At 39.6% G+C, this 18,415-nt stretch overlaps 1 protein-coding gene across 2 annotated transcripts in view; it reads right to left on the bottom strand.

Moving 5' to 3' along the window:
- Nucleotides 1-18,212, bottom strand: part of nfx1 (nuclear transcription factor, X-box binding 1) — a 71,083-nt gene extending 52,871 nt beyond the window's left edge. For both annotated transcript variants that reach the window (XM_043689966.2, XM_043689967.2), the window contains exons 1-4: nt 18,057-18,212; nt 12,382-13,476; nt 6,513-6,674; nt 1,729-1,806 (exon numbers count right to left, since the gene is read on the bottom strand). In XM_043689966.2, the coding sequence (XP_043545901.1) occupies nt 1,729-1,806; nt 6,513-6,674; nt 12,382-13,476; nt 18,057-18,090 (1,369 nt within the window). In that variant the 5' untranslated portion in view covers nt 18,091-18,212. The remainder of the gene's footprint in view (nt 1-1,728; nt 1,807-6,512; nt 6,675-12,381; nt 13,477-18,056) is intronic.
- Between the last annotated feature and the right edge of the window lie 203 nt (nt 18,213-18,415).

The following is an 18,415-nucleotide window of genomic DNA, read 5'->3' as shown; positions in this document are numbered from 1 at the left end:
AAACTGCCGATTGTTGTGAAAACTTAACTGGTGAGTTAATGTCCTCAAAGGGAAAAAAACCTACAATCCTCACTTGACTGACCTACATGTGACTCCAGATTTACAGAAACGTAGTGGATTCTCAAGTGTCTGTCGACATGACTGAGCAAGCCACACAATTAGGCCAAGTGACAAATGCTGACCTTGCTAGACATTCTTTCATGGAATGTAGATTTAAGTTTAAAAAAAAGAAAAATCAGAAGTCCCAAGATTGAGTTCTCGGTTACATCACTAAATGTTGCTTTCCCCTCCCTCTGTCTTGAGAAAACTTGTCCAAAAACTGGTGACTTTTCCATGTCACTTTCGACTTTTTATTAGCATTTGGTTCAGTGGCTTTAACCATATCCACATGCACACATTTTGATTTTTTTTTTACTACAAAATAAATTTAATGTCAATGAGTCTCAGAAGTCAAGTAAACTCTGTTCAGTTTTACCAAGTCATCAAATTCCATTGCTCTCTATAATCAATAAAGGACCAAAATGAAAAACATTACAGCTTCCTTTCAATCTACATCCATTTGCAGAAGTGGACTGGATGTATAATAATAGTAAGTTGACAAAGTAGACAACAAATCACATACCACAGGTATGAAATAGGCAGTGAAATTGGCACTAACCTGAGAATCAAAATTAGCAAGTGACCAAGAAAGGAGATTGTAGTTTTTTGAGTCAGGACAGTTTACATCAGTGCGGAGTGAAATAAAATGAGTAACGTTTCTTCTCTCCACTTGTTTTTGAAACAATGATGTGGCTATCATAGAAATGGCTAACATTTATTGTCCACCCCTAACTGTTGAGTGTCTTGCATGGTCATGTCAGAGGGCAGTTACAAGTCCAACAGCACTGCTGTGGGTCTGGAGTCAAGTAGATCAGACAAGGTAGGTTTCTTCACCTAAATGACATTTGTGAGCCAGCTATATTTAAACAAAACTTAATAGTCACCTGTTGATAAGACTGGAGTTCAATTCCAGATTTTGTCTGCGTGCGGTGGGTGAGTGGAAGTGCTCAGTGAGAATGTATTAATAGACTATTTGGTGCACCAATTGATCTTACTTTGCCTTTTCTTGTAAATGGGCAAAGTCATTGGAGCATATGACGACTCAATACAGCAAAGTACAGAAACAAATGAATCACTATCAGAGTTTGAGATACATGTTAAAATCCAATCTTACAACTGGGTACATGATTTGCACTCCAGATGTACTTTAGATTAGATTACTTTTTAGATTAGATTAGATTACTTACAGTGTGGAAACAGGCCCTTCGGCCCAACAAGTCCACACCGCCCCACCGAAGCGCAACCCACCCATACCCCTACATTTACCCCTTACCTAACACTACGGGCAATTCAGCATGGCCAATTCACCTAACCTGCACATCTTTGGACTGTGGGAGGAAACCGGAGCACCTGGAGGAAACCCACACAGACACGGGGAGAATGTGCAAACTCCACACAGTCAGTCGCCTGAGTCGGGAATTGAACCCGGGTCTCTGGCGCTGTGAGGCAGCAGTGCTTGCCACCGTGCCACCCACTTTAGTATTAAAGATTATTCTGACATGTATAAAGGGTAAAGCTGTTCAAAACACTCCTTATTAAATAGAAACCACACAAGACATTATTAGTGGCATTTTCCAAGAGTACTTTTTGGGAAAATTTTCAGGTAATGCCGCAGAATTTTCTACTTACCACAAAAGCACATATAAGAATTGGGAACTCTTACAGAAACGTTCTGACAAGCAGGACATCGCCAACCACCATTCCCATCTAGCATGCAAAATGAATAAAAATGTTTTGTTCAGAACAATATTAAGAACAAAAGTTATTCCCATTATCTTTCAGTACACTTTTTCATGGTAAGAGAAGAAAAATTGCTATTTGACAATAGCTAAACTATTGTTCTACATGAATAGATACTCTTACTGACTGCATGCAACTTGTAAAAGGTTCTTCATTCTTTACACAGTGCTTTGCAAGAACATTGAATAAAAACAGCTGCCCTTCAAACAAATTTTACTCAAAATAATTAGATTTTTAAAAATTGGCTTTATCCATAACAACTTGTTCAAACAGATGGAATTCCTACTGGGTATCCCTTGATGGTCTTCCATAGCTTCAACTAAATCACCAGAGGAACAGTGCAAACAGGTTATTGTATTGTGCTGAGGTGAGAATAGAAGCTGTTCCATAATACATCAAGTAGGCATTCAAGGGATTCATTTTTGAAAAAAATCACCACAATATACTTAAGTGCAATGTCTAATGCATCAACTTGAACTGATTTGTGACTATGGTAGCCCCAAGTTATCACTATTGAAGGTTTGAGGGGTAAAACAAACTCTGAATTTTTGATAAGTAAGTCTGTTGAACTTAATATTGGAAAATAGAATGTAAAATTCATCAGATAGTGTCCACTTCCAGATAGTGGCTAATTCAGCAAAAATATTTTACCATATCAACACATCTTTATGTCAGTCAGTCATTGTTCAGTATTGGGTAAAAACAATGACTGCAGATGCTGTAAACCAGATTCTGGATTAGTGATGCTGGAAGAGCACAGCAGTTCAGGCAGCATCCAAGGAGCAGCAAAATCGACGTTTCGGGCAAAAGCCCTGTTCAGTATTGCCATAATAGGGATGACTTAAGAAAACACTGCATTACTGCAGGCAGTTTTACCTTGCACATTGATTGAACAAATTAAAATGGCACAAGAACTCCAGAGAATAAATTCATAAGTATTTGGTATAGTTACTTGGAATAAACATATACCCTGGAATTAACCAAGGAGCAGATTTCGGAATGTGTATCGAAACAGGATAAATTAATGATCTAATTATAAATGATCCTCTAAGAATGAATTATCCCAACCTGATTAAATGTGAAATTCTATGGGAGGGGGAGAAGCCTACACAATAATGTTTTAATTTTAAATAAAGGCAATTATCGAAGTGTGATTAAAAACAGTTGGTTACAGTAAACCTGAAAATAAATAAAACAGTTGATGAACAGCAGCGAAAGTTGGGAAATATTGCATAATTCTCAACTATTTCTCATAATTCTCACATTCCATTGAAAAAGTAATTCAAAAATGAACATATATCATCCATGCCCAACTAAGGAAGTTAAAGATGACACTAAACTGAAAGAAAAGACATGCTGCTGCACAGATTAATGTCAGGCTAGAATCATGGGGTCATTTTAGAAACCAGCAAAGCAACAACAATAAGAGGGAGACACTAGAAGATGGAAACAAAGTAGCAAGAAACATTAAAATAGAAAGTAAGAACTTATCTATGTATACAAAAAGGAAGAGAGTATTTCTATCAAACATTGATCTCTTTAAAAGGAGGAGGTTGAGAAATTAGGGAAAAACAAGAAAATTCAGTTTTTACAAGCATTTTCTATTTCTTCAGAGTAGAAAATCAAAACTATTCCAAGAAAATGAGAAAAATCAAGGAGCAAAAGGAGGAAGAAACTCAAGACACCCTCTCAGTTGCTCGTGTCAAATTTCTGGAAAGGTTAAAGGCTGACAGGTCCTATGGACCTGACAGTTTCCAATTTAGGATTGTGAAGAAAGCGTCTGCAGAAATCATGGATAATTCAGTCAATCTGCCAAAACTCCCTTGATTCTGGAAAGGTCCAAACATATTAGAAAACATGTAACACTTCTATTCAAGAAAAGATGGCGATAGAAAACTGAAAACTGTAGGCCAGTTAGCCTAACATCCATAACTGGGAAATTGCAGAGATTCAATTGAGGAAGTAGCAGCAACACATTTACAAAGTCAGAATAAAATCACATTGGCTCAACGTGATTGTACTATATACACAAAGGAATTTTTTTTGATAAATTGGAATTCTGAAGATGCAACAATCGAAGCATTTAAAAAGGGAACTATTAGATGTAACATATTCAGATTTCCAAAAGGCATTCAAAGAAGTCCCACGTAAACAGTTACCACACAAGATAAGAGCTCAAGATGTTGGGACAGTAAAGGCTTAACCAACAATCAGGAGAGAAAGAATCAGGATATGGGGCCATTTCCACTTAGGAACCTGCATTTAGCAAAGCGTCATTGGGATCATTGCTGGTGGCTCAACTATTTACAACTTGTGACTGACTTAAGAGTCATTGTCATAGAGATGTACAGCACAGAAACAGACCGTACGGTCCAACTCATACATGCCGACCTGATATCCTAACCTAATCTAGTCCCATTTGCCAGCACCTGGCTCATATCCCCCCAAACCCTTCCCATTCATATACCCATCCAGATGCCTTTTAAAATGTTGCAATTGTACTAGCCTCCACCACTTCCTGTGACTGCTCATTCCATACATGTACCACCCTCTGCGTGAAAAGGGTGCCCCTTAGGTCTCTTTTATAATCTTTCCCCCCCACACCAAAGCTATGCCCTCTAGTCCTGGACTCCCCCTTGTTTATTTATCCTAACTATGATGCTGGTGGTCAGAGTAGAAAGGTGTGGCACTGGAAAAGTACAACAGGTCAGGCAGCATCTGAGAAGCAGGAGAATCAACGTTTGGGGACTAAGCCCTTCATCAGGAAGGTGATGAAAGGTTTATGCCCGGAATATCGATTCTCCTGCTCCTCGATTGCTGCCTGACCCCCTGCTGTACTTTTCCAGTGCCACACTTTTCAAATATAAAGAACTAAGTCCTTTAAATTGCCAAGTGAAACAAGGAAACTTTCTGGAAAGACAGTTATAATTGGACTTCTGATTGTGACACCATCCGAGTTGTTAAATTCTGGCTGAGGCTGCTATGGGGACCAAATGACAGAGGAATGACATGGATGTTTGTAGTTTATAAAATAAATTTGTTTTCTAATTATTCAGAGTAAAATTAACATTTGTAATTTGAAATCTCATTTACCCGTTAATATTTGAATTATGTTGATGCTGATTTGATAATCTTAAAAATTTAAATGTGAATACCTGTTAGTTGGTTCCTTGTCCACTTGTGTTCTCGAGATTCTTTAAAGTCATGTAAGAGGACCATAACAAGAACTTGGGATTCCTTTTAAATGACATTACAAGACTCAATTTGACATTTTATGCTGTTTCATGTCAAATGGTGGTCAGTACTTGTGTTAATTGTCACAAGATTTGTTTTTAAGTCTTTTCGCTCCAGTCTTACGTATGGCTGCTTGACCCAATCAATCAATGCCATTTAACAGCAGCTCCCCCATTACCAGAAATTTTCTCACAGCCAACCCTCTACTGCTTCCTAAATCAACTTCTTACTGCCTAGCCCACATCTTGTGACCTCTCCTGCTCCTTCAATTTCCTTGTTTGCGATGACGTTTGGGTTCATAGGATCATATTGCCTGAACTACTTGACAGCTGCTGACTCTCTGATCTGTGGCCCTGCCCTCTCCCTAATTCACCCTCATTACATTCTTCCAACTAGTGGCCCATTGGACTCCCCAACTCACCTAACCTCCTGCCCCCTGATTCTATCACTTGTGACTGAGCTCTCGCAAGATTCTGGAGGTGAGCAGAGGAGCAGGAGCAGAAGCAGCAGCAATTGAGCAAAGTTCAGAAAGAGAGCTTCTACCTGGGTTGGGTCAGGATGTAGAACAAATTGCAAAAAAAAACAAAAAAAGGATCAGAAATGAGAGAAGCCACAAATTATTGGAACAGCAAGAGAGTTGGTCAGGGAGTCGCAGAGGCTGCGATCCATACGGTCAGCAGGGGGCAAAGTCTGCAGCAACCTGGAGGGACAGCCAGCAGAATGTGTGAAGAGCAGGAGGTTCAGAAAGCAGGATCAGCAGCAAGCAAGAGGGAAGTAGCAAGATATCATGCTAGATTCCTTCCACATTTTTAAAAGTAATTGAAAATGTATTTATTATAAAGATTTAGCAAAGTACTTCAGCAATATTTTAAGATTGCTAAGGAGAGTTCTGCTGAACCTAATAATTCTTGCATTGGCTTTAATGGTAAAATGCAATTTCCTTGAAGTCTTAAAAGTTAAAGTTGCAATTTTCAAGAACACATCAATAACTTTAAGGGCAGTGTTACTGTAGTAGTGATCTAAAAACACTTAGCATGGCTTAAGCTTTGGGGCATGAAAGGTTTGCACACCAATTGTCTCTTTCAAACATCTTAGGAATCAGATTTAAATTTGAATTTGAAAATGGACATCAACAGCACCACCTATAGGTGAAACTCATACTACAGGTAGGCATGCACACAATGTGGCTTGCCATTAATAGTGTGAGAAACCAAAGTCAAGTTTCTCACACTACAATATGGTCTTTACAAGAACTATCAATTAACTCTATGCATCATGTTTTATAACAGAGTGCAAAACTCTAATGCAGCAAGCAAACTAAACAGTAAACCAACACTAACAGAAGAAACAAAATGCTGTGAATACTCAGCCATTCTAATAATCTATGGAGGGAGAAACAGAGTTAATGTTTCAAGTCAGTGGTCTATTGCAAAACTAACCTTCAGCTTGGGAAGCTGGTGATCTTGCCCATTTCTTAATGCAATTCAAGTGGAACACATGATAACAGCTTTGACAGCTCCAGACAGGTACCATCACACGGATCACCTCACAGCAAACCATACATTCATATTTCTCAGATGTAAGTTGCTCGATCAGAGATCCTGACAAACAAACAAAAAATGGGATAACTAGTTAGACCAAACTATGTGTCAGGCTGCTGAAAATAAAAGAAAATGGTGAGTATTAGAAGGGATCAGATAAGAAAATAGAGCTCATCTGTTACCGGATTGAAAAACTTGAATATTTTAGAAAATTACAATGTAACACGTGGTATTTGCTAAATAACAGAAAAGGGTGTGACAAATATCATGGGACCCATCCCATTATTAAGAAAGGAAGACATTTTAAAGCAATTTCAAAAAGGCCTGGAGAGATTCTCCTAATTCAATACATGTAATCGCTTCCAAGATTATAAATTACTGATCTCTAACCCACTGTTTTAACATTTCTATGTGCAAGCTTTCTCCACAGATATATGGCAGGGCATGGTCATGTAACAACCATGATGGTGGTTGAGCAAGCCAGTGTTGTGAATTCAGAGACAAGCATGTCAGTTGAGAAATCTATTTCTACTAAATATCGTGAATTGAGTTGAGTTATCAGATAACATAGCCATAAAAGTCGCAGGTGGTCTTAGAAGTCATCTGATTTACTAATTTCTTTCAGGACAGGGTACTTACCAATTCGACAGTCTGATGTGCGTCCATATGACTAAAGTTTACAGTATACAGTTGACAACTCTTAGGCACACGCTCGGCAGGCTTTTGGCAACAAGCTGGATGATAGAAAGGCTGACAGAATGGTGCAGAAATATACCAGGCGGAGATACACCTGACATACTTTCACCACCGCGCCATATTCAAAGCTAAAGAATAGTGTTAAATTGGCCATCTGTGTGACCACAGAAATAGGTCAAATGGGCTGCAATTAAACAGCACTTCCCATCTCTGCAGGTATTTAGCTGCATAAAGGACACCATTCAGTGAGACGAGAAGCTTTCCTTTGAGCATATTCTTGGTAGAAACATTAAAACTGAATTTTGCCTTAGCTTTCATGGTGGATGACACTGTAACCATCCCAATATGTAACAGGTAACACAGAGGTTATTTTTTTAAAAAAGGGAACTTAAAACGTCACTTGGGAGAAAATATTGAGTTAACAATTAGGATTAAGGCAGACAGGTCCCAGGTCCTGAAGACCTCTATCCAAGGGTCCTAAAGGAAACAACAGAGGTATTGTCATATATTTCAATCTTCCCTAGATTCTGCAAAGGGTCCAATGGATCAGAAAAACGCTAGAGAAACGCCTAAAAAGGAGGGAGGCAGAAAGACCAGTTAGCTTTACATGTGCTGTTGGGAAATTGTTGAATCAATTATTAAGTAAAGCAGGGCATTTGGAAAGTCAAAAGTGCAACCAGTTAGCATGGAAGGATAAATTATGTTTCAATTTGCTGGAATTCTTTGAAGATGTAGCAAGCAAAGTGGATAATAGAAGACCTGTAAAAGCTGAACAGCAAACTTTAATTTTAACTGGCACTTTTGATAAACCAGGAAAAATTACATACCTAAAACACCAGATGTTTACTGCATTATCACAATGTCTATGATGTCTGAGTAGTCCGTTTGATTTGATTTTGAGTTATTACTGAAGTTTTATCTTACATGCTTTACAGGCAAATCGTACTGTAAATGTGCATTGTGTGTGTGTGTGTGGGGGGGGGGGGGGGGGGAGAAATCAGAAGAGTGCAGGATATAATGTTACCTGAGAAGGTGCAGAGAAAAATCATATCAACAAGAGAGGTTCATTCAGAAGTCTGAAAACAGCAGGGAAGCAGCAGTTGAGGGTGTGAGTGACAAGGCTCTTTGCTAGCAAGTTTTATTTAAGACAAATTTGCAGTTATAAACCTCTATCAACCAGCACAATCATGGTCCCACAGGTACTGGTTAATAAAAAAAAAAATTGCTGTTTATCTGATTTCCAGAAAGCATCTGAATAGGTGCCGTACAAAAAGTTATTACACAAGGTCACATGGAGTTAGGGATACTGTATTAGCTTGAATAGAGGATTGGTTAATCATCTAAAAACAGAATCAGAATAAATGGATCTTTTCCTGATTGATAAGCTGTAACTAGTAGGGTGCCACAGGGTTCAGTCCTGTTTAGTGACTTGATGCAGGAAGAGGAATGTACTCTAGTCAAACTTGCAGGTGACACTAAAATAGGTAGGAAAGTAAGTTGCAATGAAAATCAGAAAACTACATATGGATATGAGGAGGCTAGATGAATGGCAGATGGAGTTTAAGGTGGATGAGAGAGAGGTTATTCATTTTGGTTGTAAAAATAGTAAGTGGAGAGAAACTTCAAACTGCATTGGTACAGAGGGATCTGGGTGTCTGTGCATCAATCACAGAGCTGGCATGCAGTACAGCAGGTAATAAGGGCAAATGGAATTTTGAGTTGATTGATAAATGAATGGACTATAAAAGTAGGTGTTGTTGTAACTGTACAAGGTATTGGGGAGACAATATCAGGAGTACAATGCATAGTTTTGGCCACCTTGAGGAAGGATGTAATTGCATTAGAGGCAGTTCAGACCAGGTACTCTAGGTTAATCCCAGAGATGTAAGATTTATTTGAACAGAGATTGAACATTTTCTTCCTTTATTTATTAGAATTTGGAAGACTGAGGGGAGATTTAATTGAGGTCTGCAAGATGCTAAAAAGATCGACAAAGTGGGCATAGAATGTTTCCCCTAAGACAAAGAATAATTAGAGGTCATAGTTTAAGTGAAAAGGTGAGGAATTACTTCACTCATACGGTCACAAATATTTGCAATTTACAACTCCAGAGCGTGCAATTTCAATGCCAGCATGCAAAATAATTTTAAGGAGATTGATTGACATTATTTTAATCAATAATGGGTTGAAGGGTAATGGGGAATGGCAGGAACATGGAGTTCATACAATCAGAGAGTCATACAGCACCGAAACAGTGCAAGAGTTCAGTCCAACTCATCTGTGCCAACCAAATATTTCAAACGGACCCAGTCCTATTGTCAGCATTTGGCCCATATCCTTCTAATCCATCCAGATGCCTTTTAAAAATGTTGTAATTGTACCACGCTCTACCACTTTTGGCAGTTTATTCCATAGACACACCACCCTCTGCATGAAAAAGTTGCCCCTCAGGTCCCTTTTAAATCTTTCCCCTCTCACCTTAAACTTATGCCCTCTAGTTTTGGACTCTCCCACCGCAGGGCAAAGACCTTGACTATTTACTCTACCCAAGCCCCTCATGATTTTACAAACCTCTAAGGTCATCTTGAGAGTACCACAGCTGAGGCATGTAACTTCAGTACTGACCAACACTGGAGGGCTGCACTGATTTCCAAGTCTGTTAATGCCATGTTAATTATACTTTGATACATGAATGAATGGCATCGTTTCAGTGCTTGAGTACACAAGAAGAGCTCTTACAGCAGAGCTGTAGTGTTCCATGTCTGGATCAGAAGGTCTAGGTTTGAGTCCCATCATGTCTCAACAAGTCAGTTAGAAATAATTATAAAGAAACAGCTGGAAGACCAGGTGAGGAGGTAGAAACTAAACATACTTAAAGGCTGCTTTCTATGACACTTTTCTTGATAATGGGTTTACTTAATGTCTCTTTTCACACTTCATCAGGCTTAAGATCAACTTAGTAGACTAAATTACTGGGCCTGTGGTGACTTGAGCAGGCTGCTGTACTCTAGGTATGGTAGCCACATATTTGGCTATGATCAGAAATACGCCTCCTTGAATCCTGCTGCTGAACAAAGCGGGGCAGGACTGTCTCTGGCCTCAGCAGCAGAATTTGAGCTGTCATAACAAAGTTTCAGCCCTAAAATCATCAGGATAAATAGGGCGGGAATAAAGGCTGTCATGTCAGTGCTATCCATATTTAATAAATAGCACAAAAGGCAATGCAAAATAATCCTTCTTTCCCCCTCAGGGCGTCACAAGCCTTCAAAACTCTTCCTGAAAAGATTTTGGAAGCAGAATCATGGAGCAGCTTAAAAAATATATTACTTTTAATGTTTTGATAAATTCTGGTTAAGGAATGAGGTGAAAAGGTGATTTGGTACACAATGAGATCAAATTTGCAGACACAATGAGATCAACCATGATCTTAGAGAATGGTGGAACACATTCCAGGAGCTGAATGGCCTTATTCATATTCAACTCCCTGCTTTTAAAAGCTAATGTTAACTTCTCACAATTAAACTGGTCTTTAAAATAAAAAAATCCTGTAAGCTTTAAGTAGACATGTATCAGAAGGGGTAATCAGAACAAACAAAAAAAATCAAGAAAATGAAAGGATTCTCAATATGGTTTGTGTAGCGCACATAATGTCTTTAGTACCAAATTAATAGGATAACCTACTATTATACTTAAGGCAGAGGTAAGCAGATTTTTCACAAGCAAAGAAGCCAAAGACATTAGGAGTGGATAGCTAAATGGAGTAGAAGCTACAAATTTATCAAAAAGCAGGCTAGGTTCAAAGAACTGAATGGCCAATTCACAATCCTAATCGATATTTTCAGAAAGTGAAGGCAGCCCAAGTAGTTTAAGACACTTAGTCATAGAGTCATAGTTATATAGCACCGAAATAGACCCTTTGGTCTAATTCAACCATGCTGATCAGATACCCCAAATTGATTTAGTTGCATTTGGTAGCAGATGTCCCATATCCCTCTAATCCTTCCTATTCATGTACTTATCCAGATGCTTTTTAATTGTTGTAATGGTACCCAGCCTCCACCACTTCCTTGTTCCATACATTTACCATCCGCTGTGTGAAAAACAAATTGACCCTCAAGTCCCTTTTAAATCTTTCCCCCCTCACCTTAAACCTATGCCCTCTAGTTTTGGACTCCCTACCCTGCGGGAAAAAAATACAACCTTAGCTATTCATCCTATCCTTCCCCTTGTGATTTTACAAATCTCTAGAGTCACCCCTTAGCCTCTTCCAGGGCAGAAAGCCCCAACTTATTCAGCCTCTCCCTATAGTCCTCCAATCCTGGCAACTTCCTTGTAACTCTTTTCTGAACCCTTTCAAGTTTCACAACATCGTTTCTACAGCAGAGAGAGCAGAAGTGCATGCAGTATTATAAACCTGTCATAATGCTCTGTATAGCCGCAAAATGAAATTCCAATTCCTATACTCAATGCTCTGACCAATAAAAGAAAGCATAAAAAACACCTTTACTATCCTATCTACTTACAACTCCACACTCTCAAGGAACTATGAAGTTGCGCTCCAAGGTCTCTTTGTTCAGCAACACTCCCTAGGACCCTACCATTAAGTGCGCAAGTCCTGCTCTGATTTGTTTTTCCAAAATGTAACATCTCATATTTATCTAAATTAAACTCCATTTGCCACTCCTTAGCCCATCTGATCAAGGTCCCATTGTACTGAGGTAAGCTTCTACACCAAACTTACTAACCCTACCTCCTATATTCACATCCAAATGGTTAATATAAACGACAAAAAAAAAAAGGACCAAACACTGATCCTTACAACACACCACCAGTCAGAGGCATCCAGCCTGAAAAACAATCCTCCATCACCACCCTCCCTCTCCAACCTTCAAGCCAATTTTGTATCCAAGGAAAGTGATGAGACAAGGTGAAACAAGAGATTAAAACTATCCCAAAACACTATAACTGCTGGAATTCAAGAACTTTCCCACAATACGACTTGTTTATTCAACAATTTGTAAAAATGCATTTTCAAGAAATTGTAATTAATGAATTGATTGAGGAAGTGAACCTGTATGAGTCTCCTTGCTCTTGTGAACTTCCATTTGTTTTTTCCAAAAGCTCTTCCTTCCTGAATCAAAGGATTTCTTTTGCGAATCAAAGGATTTTTTTTGTAGATCTTCTGGGCGTTTTCTTCTTCTTTCTACTTCACCCACTTTCCATGTTTGTGTTCGGTGGGTCAAACGATCCTGTAATTTAGGATTCACGCTCTCCTCATTGAAATCAGTCTTGGTATCCGTTGCTGAAGCAGTCGTGGTGAAACCAGTGCCTGTCCGAACATTGTCTGCTGTCAAACCTCTGTACGCTTCATTGTCAGAGTACGGTTTGCCCCAGGTGAATTCTCTCTGGCTACTTCTATTTTTAAGAAACTTTCTCTGTGACTGATCATTGCATCTTTCATAATTTTTATCCATTACAGAAGGTTCACAAGCGTTTTCTATTTGATTCGTCTCTGGTGGGCTCATGTTTTCAATTATATTGTGTTTTTTCCCAAATGTTCTAGCGTCTTTCTCAAAAGCAAATTTTCCTTGGTTAACGATTCCTCGACTGGATTTATACATGTGCAAGTTAACTTTCTTTGGTTTGGCTCCAGTCCGATTTTCTGGTGCTCTCCAATTTTCTTGGTCTGAACTGTGAATCTTTCTGTGCCCCACCCATTCTGCCCCTGCCTCCACTGGGTCTTTCTGTGCGCTATCCTCCACCAAATGTTTTTCAAAAAGCCTTGACTGCAATAGATTTCCAGCAATTTCCTGCTGTGACTCATTGGCAAGTGACATTTCTCCAGAACAGGCCTTCTCTTCTCTTACACGGTGTCGCCGCTGATTTTGGAAACTATGCATGCCTGCTCTATTCTGGTTAGTCCTGTGCCCCTCACTGCTTATTCTGGGATCAGAGGTAGGGTCTTCATCATAATGATTCCTTGACTGCTGAGAATACTCCCCCTTGTGTGTTAAACCACAGCGATAACTACGAAATGGTCGCTGCCTTGATGATGATAGATTTGTGTTATTGTTCCTGCCAAAATCCTCTGGTTTCTTTTTTCTTTCTGTTTCTTGCATTTCCCGAGGAATGAAATCTGCAGCATCTGGATTAAGTTCCAGTCCACCTGTTAAACACAAATACATAACAATTAGGAGTTTCATATGAAGCACTGAAAGATTATTTATCCGAGTTCCCTCTCATAATCTGAATAGCATAACCATCATTAAAAATAATTAGAAAAATCTCACGTTCAGAAACTTTCAGAACAGAAGCAGGCACCAGAGACTTTCAGCAATCATCTAAATATTGCGCAGCATTTGTTTGCAAACTAAGATATAAGATTAAAGGAAGAGTAGACAAAATTGGCCAGAAGGCAGAAAGCAGAGTACTAAATAGTCATTTTCCCAAATAGAGCAAAGTAAATTGCAGCATCCTGCAGTAGTTGCTATTAGGAGTGCTGCTCTTTTTGACATAAAAATGCAGAGTATGTAGCCCCAGTATTAAGCTATAGCTTTAGACAGGTAACAACATGAACATGAGATAATTCCTACCTGAAAACTCAGGTTTACAAGACAGTAATCCCTATTTTCTCTAATTTTCCTGTTTTTTGGCAGAAGAATTGACTAACCTACCTTAATCTCTCACAAAAATGTTTAGAGAGATGTTTAACAAGATGAGCAAGTTGATTAGAAATCACCTACAATTTCCAAGGATTTCTTCACTTCACGTCTGCTGTAGGTTAATTGACACATGACTATAATCATTAGTTAATAAAATCATGGAATCATGTGACCAATGGAATGGATAGTGAGCGAGACAAGTTGTTCATACAAATACTGCATGCAAATAGAAAGAGGAGCATTTGAAAGAACAATTGAAGAGGGCCTAAACTGCATCCAAAGGAACTGAAAAAGCATCTTTTGAGGTGAACTATCAGATTGCACAGGCAAAGATGCTTTACATGACTGCAGTGTTCTAGCTAGATGGATAGAGAACTGGCTGGGCAACAAGAGACACAGTAATCGTGGAAGGAGTTTCTCAAAATGGACACCTGTGACCAGTGCTGTTCCACATGGATCCATCTTGGGACTATATATTGAGGAAGGTATTGGTTGCCTGATTAACAAGTTTGCGAATGACACCAAGATTGATGGAGTAGCAGATATTGATGGGGACTGTCAGAGTACAGCAGAGTATAGATAGTTGGGAGAGATGGCAGAGAGATGGCAGAGAGATGGCAGAGAGATGGCAGAGAGATGGCAGAGAGATGGCAGAGAGATGGCAGAGAGATGGCAGAGAGATGGCAGAGAGATGGCAGTTGGGAGTTCAATCCAGGCAAATGCCAGGTGATGCATTTTGGAAGATCCAATTCAAGAGTGAAGTATTCAATAAGTGGAAAGGTCCCGGGGGAAACTGATATACAGAGAGATCTGGGTATTCAGGTCCATTGTTCCCTGAAAGTGGCAAAGCAAGTCAGTAAAGTGGTCAAGGCAAAGGGGTGCTTTCCTTCATTGATTTTGTAGACCTCAATCATGAGGGGTATAAACAGGGTGGATAGCAAGAAGCTTTCTCCCAGAGTGTGGAACTCAATTACTAGGGGTCATGATTTCAAAGTGAGAGAGGAAAGGTTTAGGGGAGCTATGCGTACAAAGTTCTTTAAGCAGAGGGTGGTAGGGGCCTGGAATGCGTTGCTAGCGAAGGTGGTAGAAGCAGGCACGATAGCGTCATTGAAGATGTATCTAGACAGATATATGAATGGGCAGGGAGCAGAGGTATACAGATCTTCAGAAAATAGGTGATAGGTTTAGTTAGAGGATCTGGATTGGCGCAGGCTTGGAGGGCCGAAGGGCCTGTTCATGTGCTGTAGTTTTCTTTTGTTCTTTGTCAATCAAAATGGTGTAAAATAATGTTGGAGAAGCAGAGGCAAACAAACTTGCAGCTGTGTCTCCCTTAAAAACCAATATGTAGTGGGGAATTGAGGCAACTGCAAGTGATCAAGAATCTCTGCTGGTGGAGTATCTGTGATCCATACACTGTTTAGCTGCTTAAATTGATGGTGAGCACTGACGACATGATGCACACAGAATAGCTTTTGTACACTATACATGGATAAATAGTATTCTTGAAGCCACTGTTCTGTCTTTAAACCTTGGCTATGAGATGGACTATTCAGTGAATTACAGGGTACATGGAGGACAAATATATTCCATGAGACTGCATTGTTGGTAGTACTAACGATTTTCTGGCTCTGGCAGGTCATAGGTCAGGTGCGTACGTCCTAATGAAGAGATTTGCTATTAGCTCTTTGGATTGCTGCACTATTTACAGGGACAATACAATAGAAGAACCGAGAACAAAATGAGTTGAAGCAGTCCAGCAGGTCACATCAATTGTAAACTGACTTCATGGGTATCTAATTGTAAATGTGTTTGAAGACATGGGATTGGATTATTGTGATGTTACCTGCTGTCAAGATAAAGGAAACTTTAAAAGTTCTTAAATTTGGGGAAATTAAATGAATTAAATGCAATTGTGCAAGAAAAAGAACACAAACACTCAATTGGCTGATCAAATCAGTGTTCTTGAAGCAAACTGCATTTTGAGAGAGTAATGGTCAAGGTGAACTATGACTTTTTTCCGCAATTTTACAAGTTTCTTTCTGTCAATGAGAATCAAACAATGTCTCAATTATGTGATGACCAATCATCTCAGCCACTTGAAGGTGCACTTCATCTCATCCAAATTGAAGGGAAAGAATACAAAAAGTTTGACTGGGTGCAAAATCGGTTTCAAAAGTTCCTGAGAACAACTGGATTTGGCCACAGCTTTATCCAAACAATTTTTACACGAAACCATTTTCAGAAGTTCTCTGACAACATTCTTACTCACTAACTAGTGTTGCACTAGTCACATTGAAAAAGTGATGGTTCCTTTTGTTAACAGCATTTGTGTGAAGCTCAATTGCCTACATCAGATCAGACATCAACCAACCTTGAGTATCACTTTGGGGTTTAGGTGTGCAGTATCATTTGCTGCTAGATTGTGAGACATTGAAACACAATAAAACAACCTTTCCACAAAATAATTTAGTATCAGTCACAGATTTTCATATATAATGATCATAACATTATGTATAATAAGCAAAATTCAACAGTTACTATGCAGATGGTCGGCATGGACGGGTTGGACCGAAGGGTCTGTTTCTGTGCTGTACATCTCTATGATCTATGTCTTTTTGTTGAAGTCGAGGGGCATGGTAATGTGTGTCAAAATGGGATTACAATATAATTTGCGAAGCATTCCTCTAAGATACTCACCATTAATTCAATTCACATGTAACTCCAAAAACACTCAATGACTGATCAAGTGACTGACTTGATCAGTCGTCTGTTCACCAACTTAAAAATTACATGCTTCACCAGCTGCTCAGTGGTAGCAGAACCAGCTACAAGATGCAGAGAAAGTAAATAAACCTGCTTGAATGGCATCTTCCAAACTTACAACCTTAACCAGTTAGGAGGACAAAGGCAGACAAAGGCATGTGGGAACATATTGTTTGCAATTTTTCTTTCAGACACATGCCATCCTTATTTGGAACTACATTTTCCACTTTTTTTTTTAAAACTACTTCTCCTAACTTTTACACATTTTTTATTCACCACTCTGGTGAAGTGTACAGAGACTTTTGAGGACATTCAAGATGCACCATAAATGCAATTAAGTGACAGTTATAACATATTAACAGAATAAAATGCAACAAGCACATGCTTTTAACCTGAACTCCAAAACTGTAATACTGCATTCTATATTAAGAGGGTTTAGTAAATCAACACCAAACTTTATTTACTTTGCTTGCATCTATGATGATCCTTCACTATTTGAAGGTCTCATATGTCTTGCAGATTAATTTATGTGAAATCCCATTTATAGACTGGGATTACAGTTGAATGTGGTGCTGGAAAAGCACAGCAAGTCAGGCAGCATCCAAGGAGCAGGAGAATTGACATTTCAGGCATAAGCCCTTCATCAGGAATGATTCCCACTCTAACCCTGACCTCCAGCATCTGCAGTCCTCACTTTCTTATAGGCTGGGATTAACACCAAAGGTTGATGGTAATAGTTGCATAGACTATACAAGGGCATCATATTTACAAAGACATTGGATTGAAGCCCACATCGCCATCATTCACACCAGTCCTGGAAATCCTCACTTCAACCTTTACCCAGTGATGCTATTTGTTTCAATAGGTTTTAAAAAAGAAAGAGAGTTTGCAGCAAAATAAAGTCAGACCACTTAATCTAAATACTGTAGACTACATTGAGATTTATAGACTCTGAGCTTCCTCCTACTTGATCAGTGTATCCTTCTATTCCTTTCTTGTTTGCTCACACTTCGGGTTGAGATTTATTAATTCCTTATGGGAATTATTAGCAATTTTTCGATAATTAAAGAAATATGATTATGAATCATCGTTTTGGACTCCAGTTATTTGAAGTTTCATCTATCAAATTCGACCGTATTAAAGACTTTATTAGGTCGCCTCGCACACAAGGTTGGGAGGTTTTAACGACCTCAAGCAAGAAGTTGCTATACACCACCATCCACAGCCGCACTGGAAAAACGGAGCCGACTATAAGGCCTAGCCCCAGGCCCCGGATCCAGGTCCCAGGCCTCACCGTCCCGAGCCCGCGAGGGTAACCTACCTGGTGGCTCTCCGGCCCTGGGCACCGCCATCATGTCCCCGCCGCTATCATTCACATTGTGCAGGATATTGTCAAGGCCAAAGGCCTCCGACCAAACAAAACCCCAACTCAGCCAGCGGCCGGAGGATGGGGGAAACTGACAGAAAATAAACGACAACCCCCAGGCCCACCCTACTGCGCATGTGTCACATTCTCATTTCAAGCCAATTGAAGCGGCCGGGGCGGAGCCACATGGAGCTCTATACCCGGAGAGCCAGGGGAGGATGGTGCTCCCTCCGGCCACAGGGGGCACTGTACCCGGAGAGCCAGGGGAGGATGGTGCTCTCTCCGGCCACAGGGGGCACTGTACCCGGAGAGCC

The sequence above is a fragment of the Chiloscyllium plagiosum genome, unplaced genomic scaffold (assembly GCF_037043375.1).
Source record: "Chiloscyllium plagiosum isolate Xiang-an unplaced genomic scaffold, Cpla_swu_hap1 HiC_scaffold_5, whole genome shotgun sequence".
Classification (NCBI taxonomy): domain Eukaryota; kingdom Metazoa; phylum Chordata; class Chondrichthyes; order Orectolobiformes; family Hemiscylliidae; genus Chiloscyllium; species Chiloscyllium plagiosum.
The sequence above is the reverse complement of the archived record's forward strand: the minus strand, read 5'-3'. Positions and strand labels throughout refer to the sequence as shown.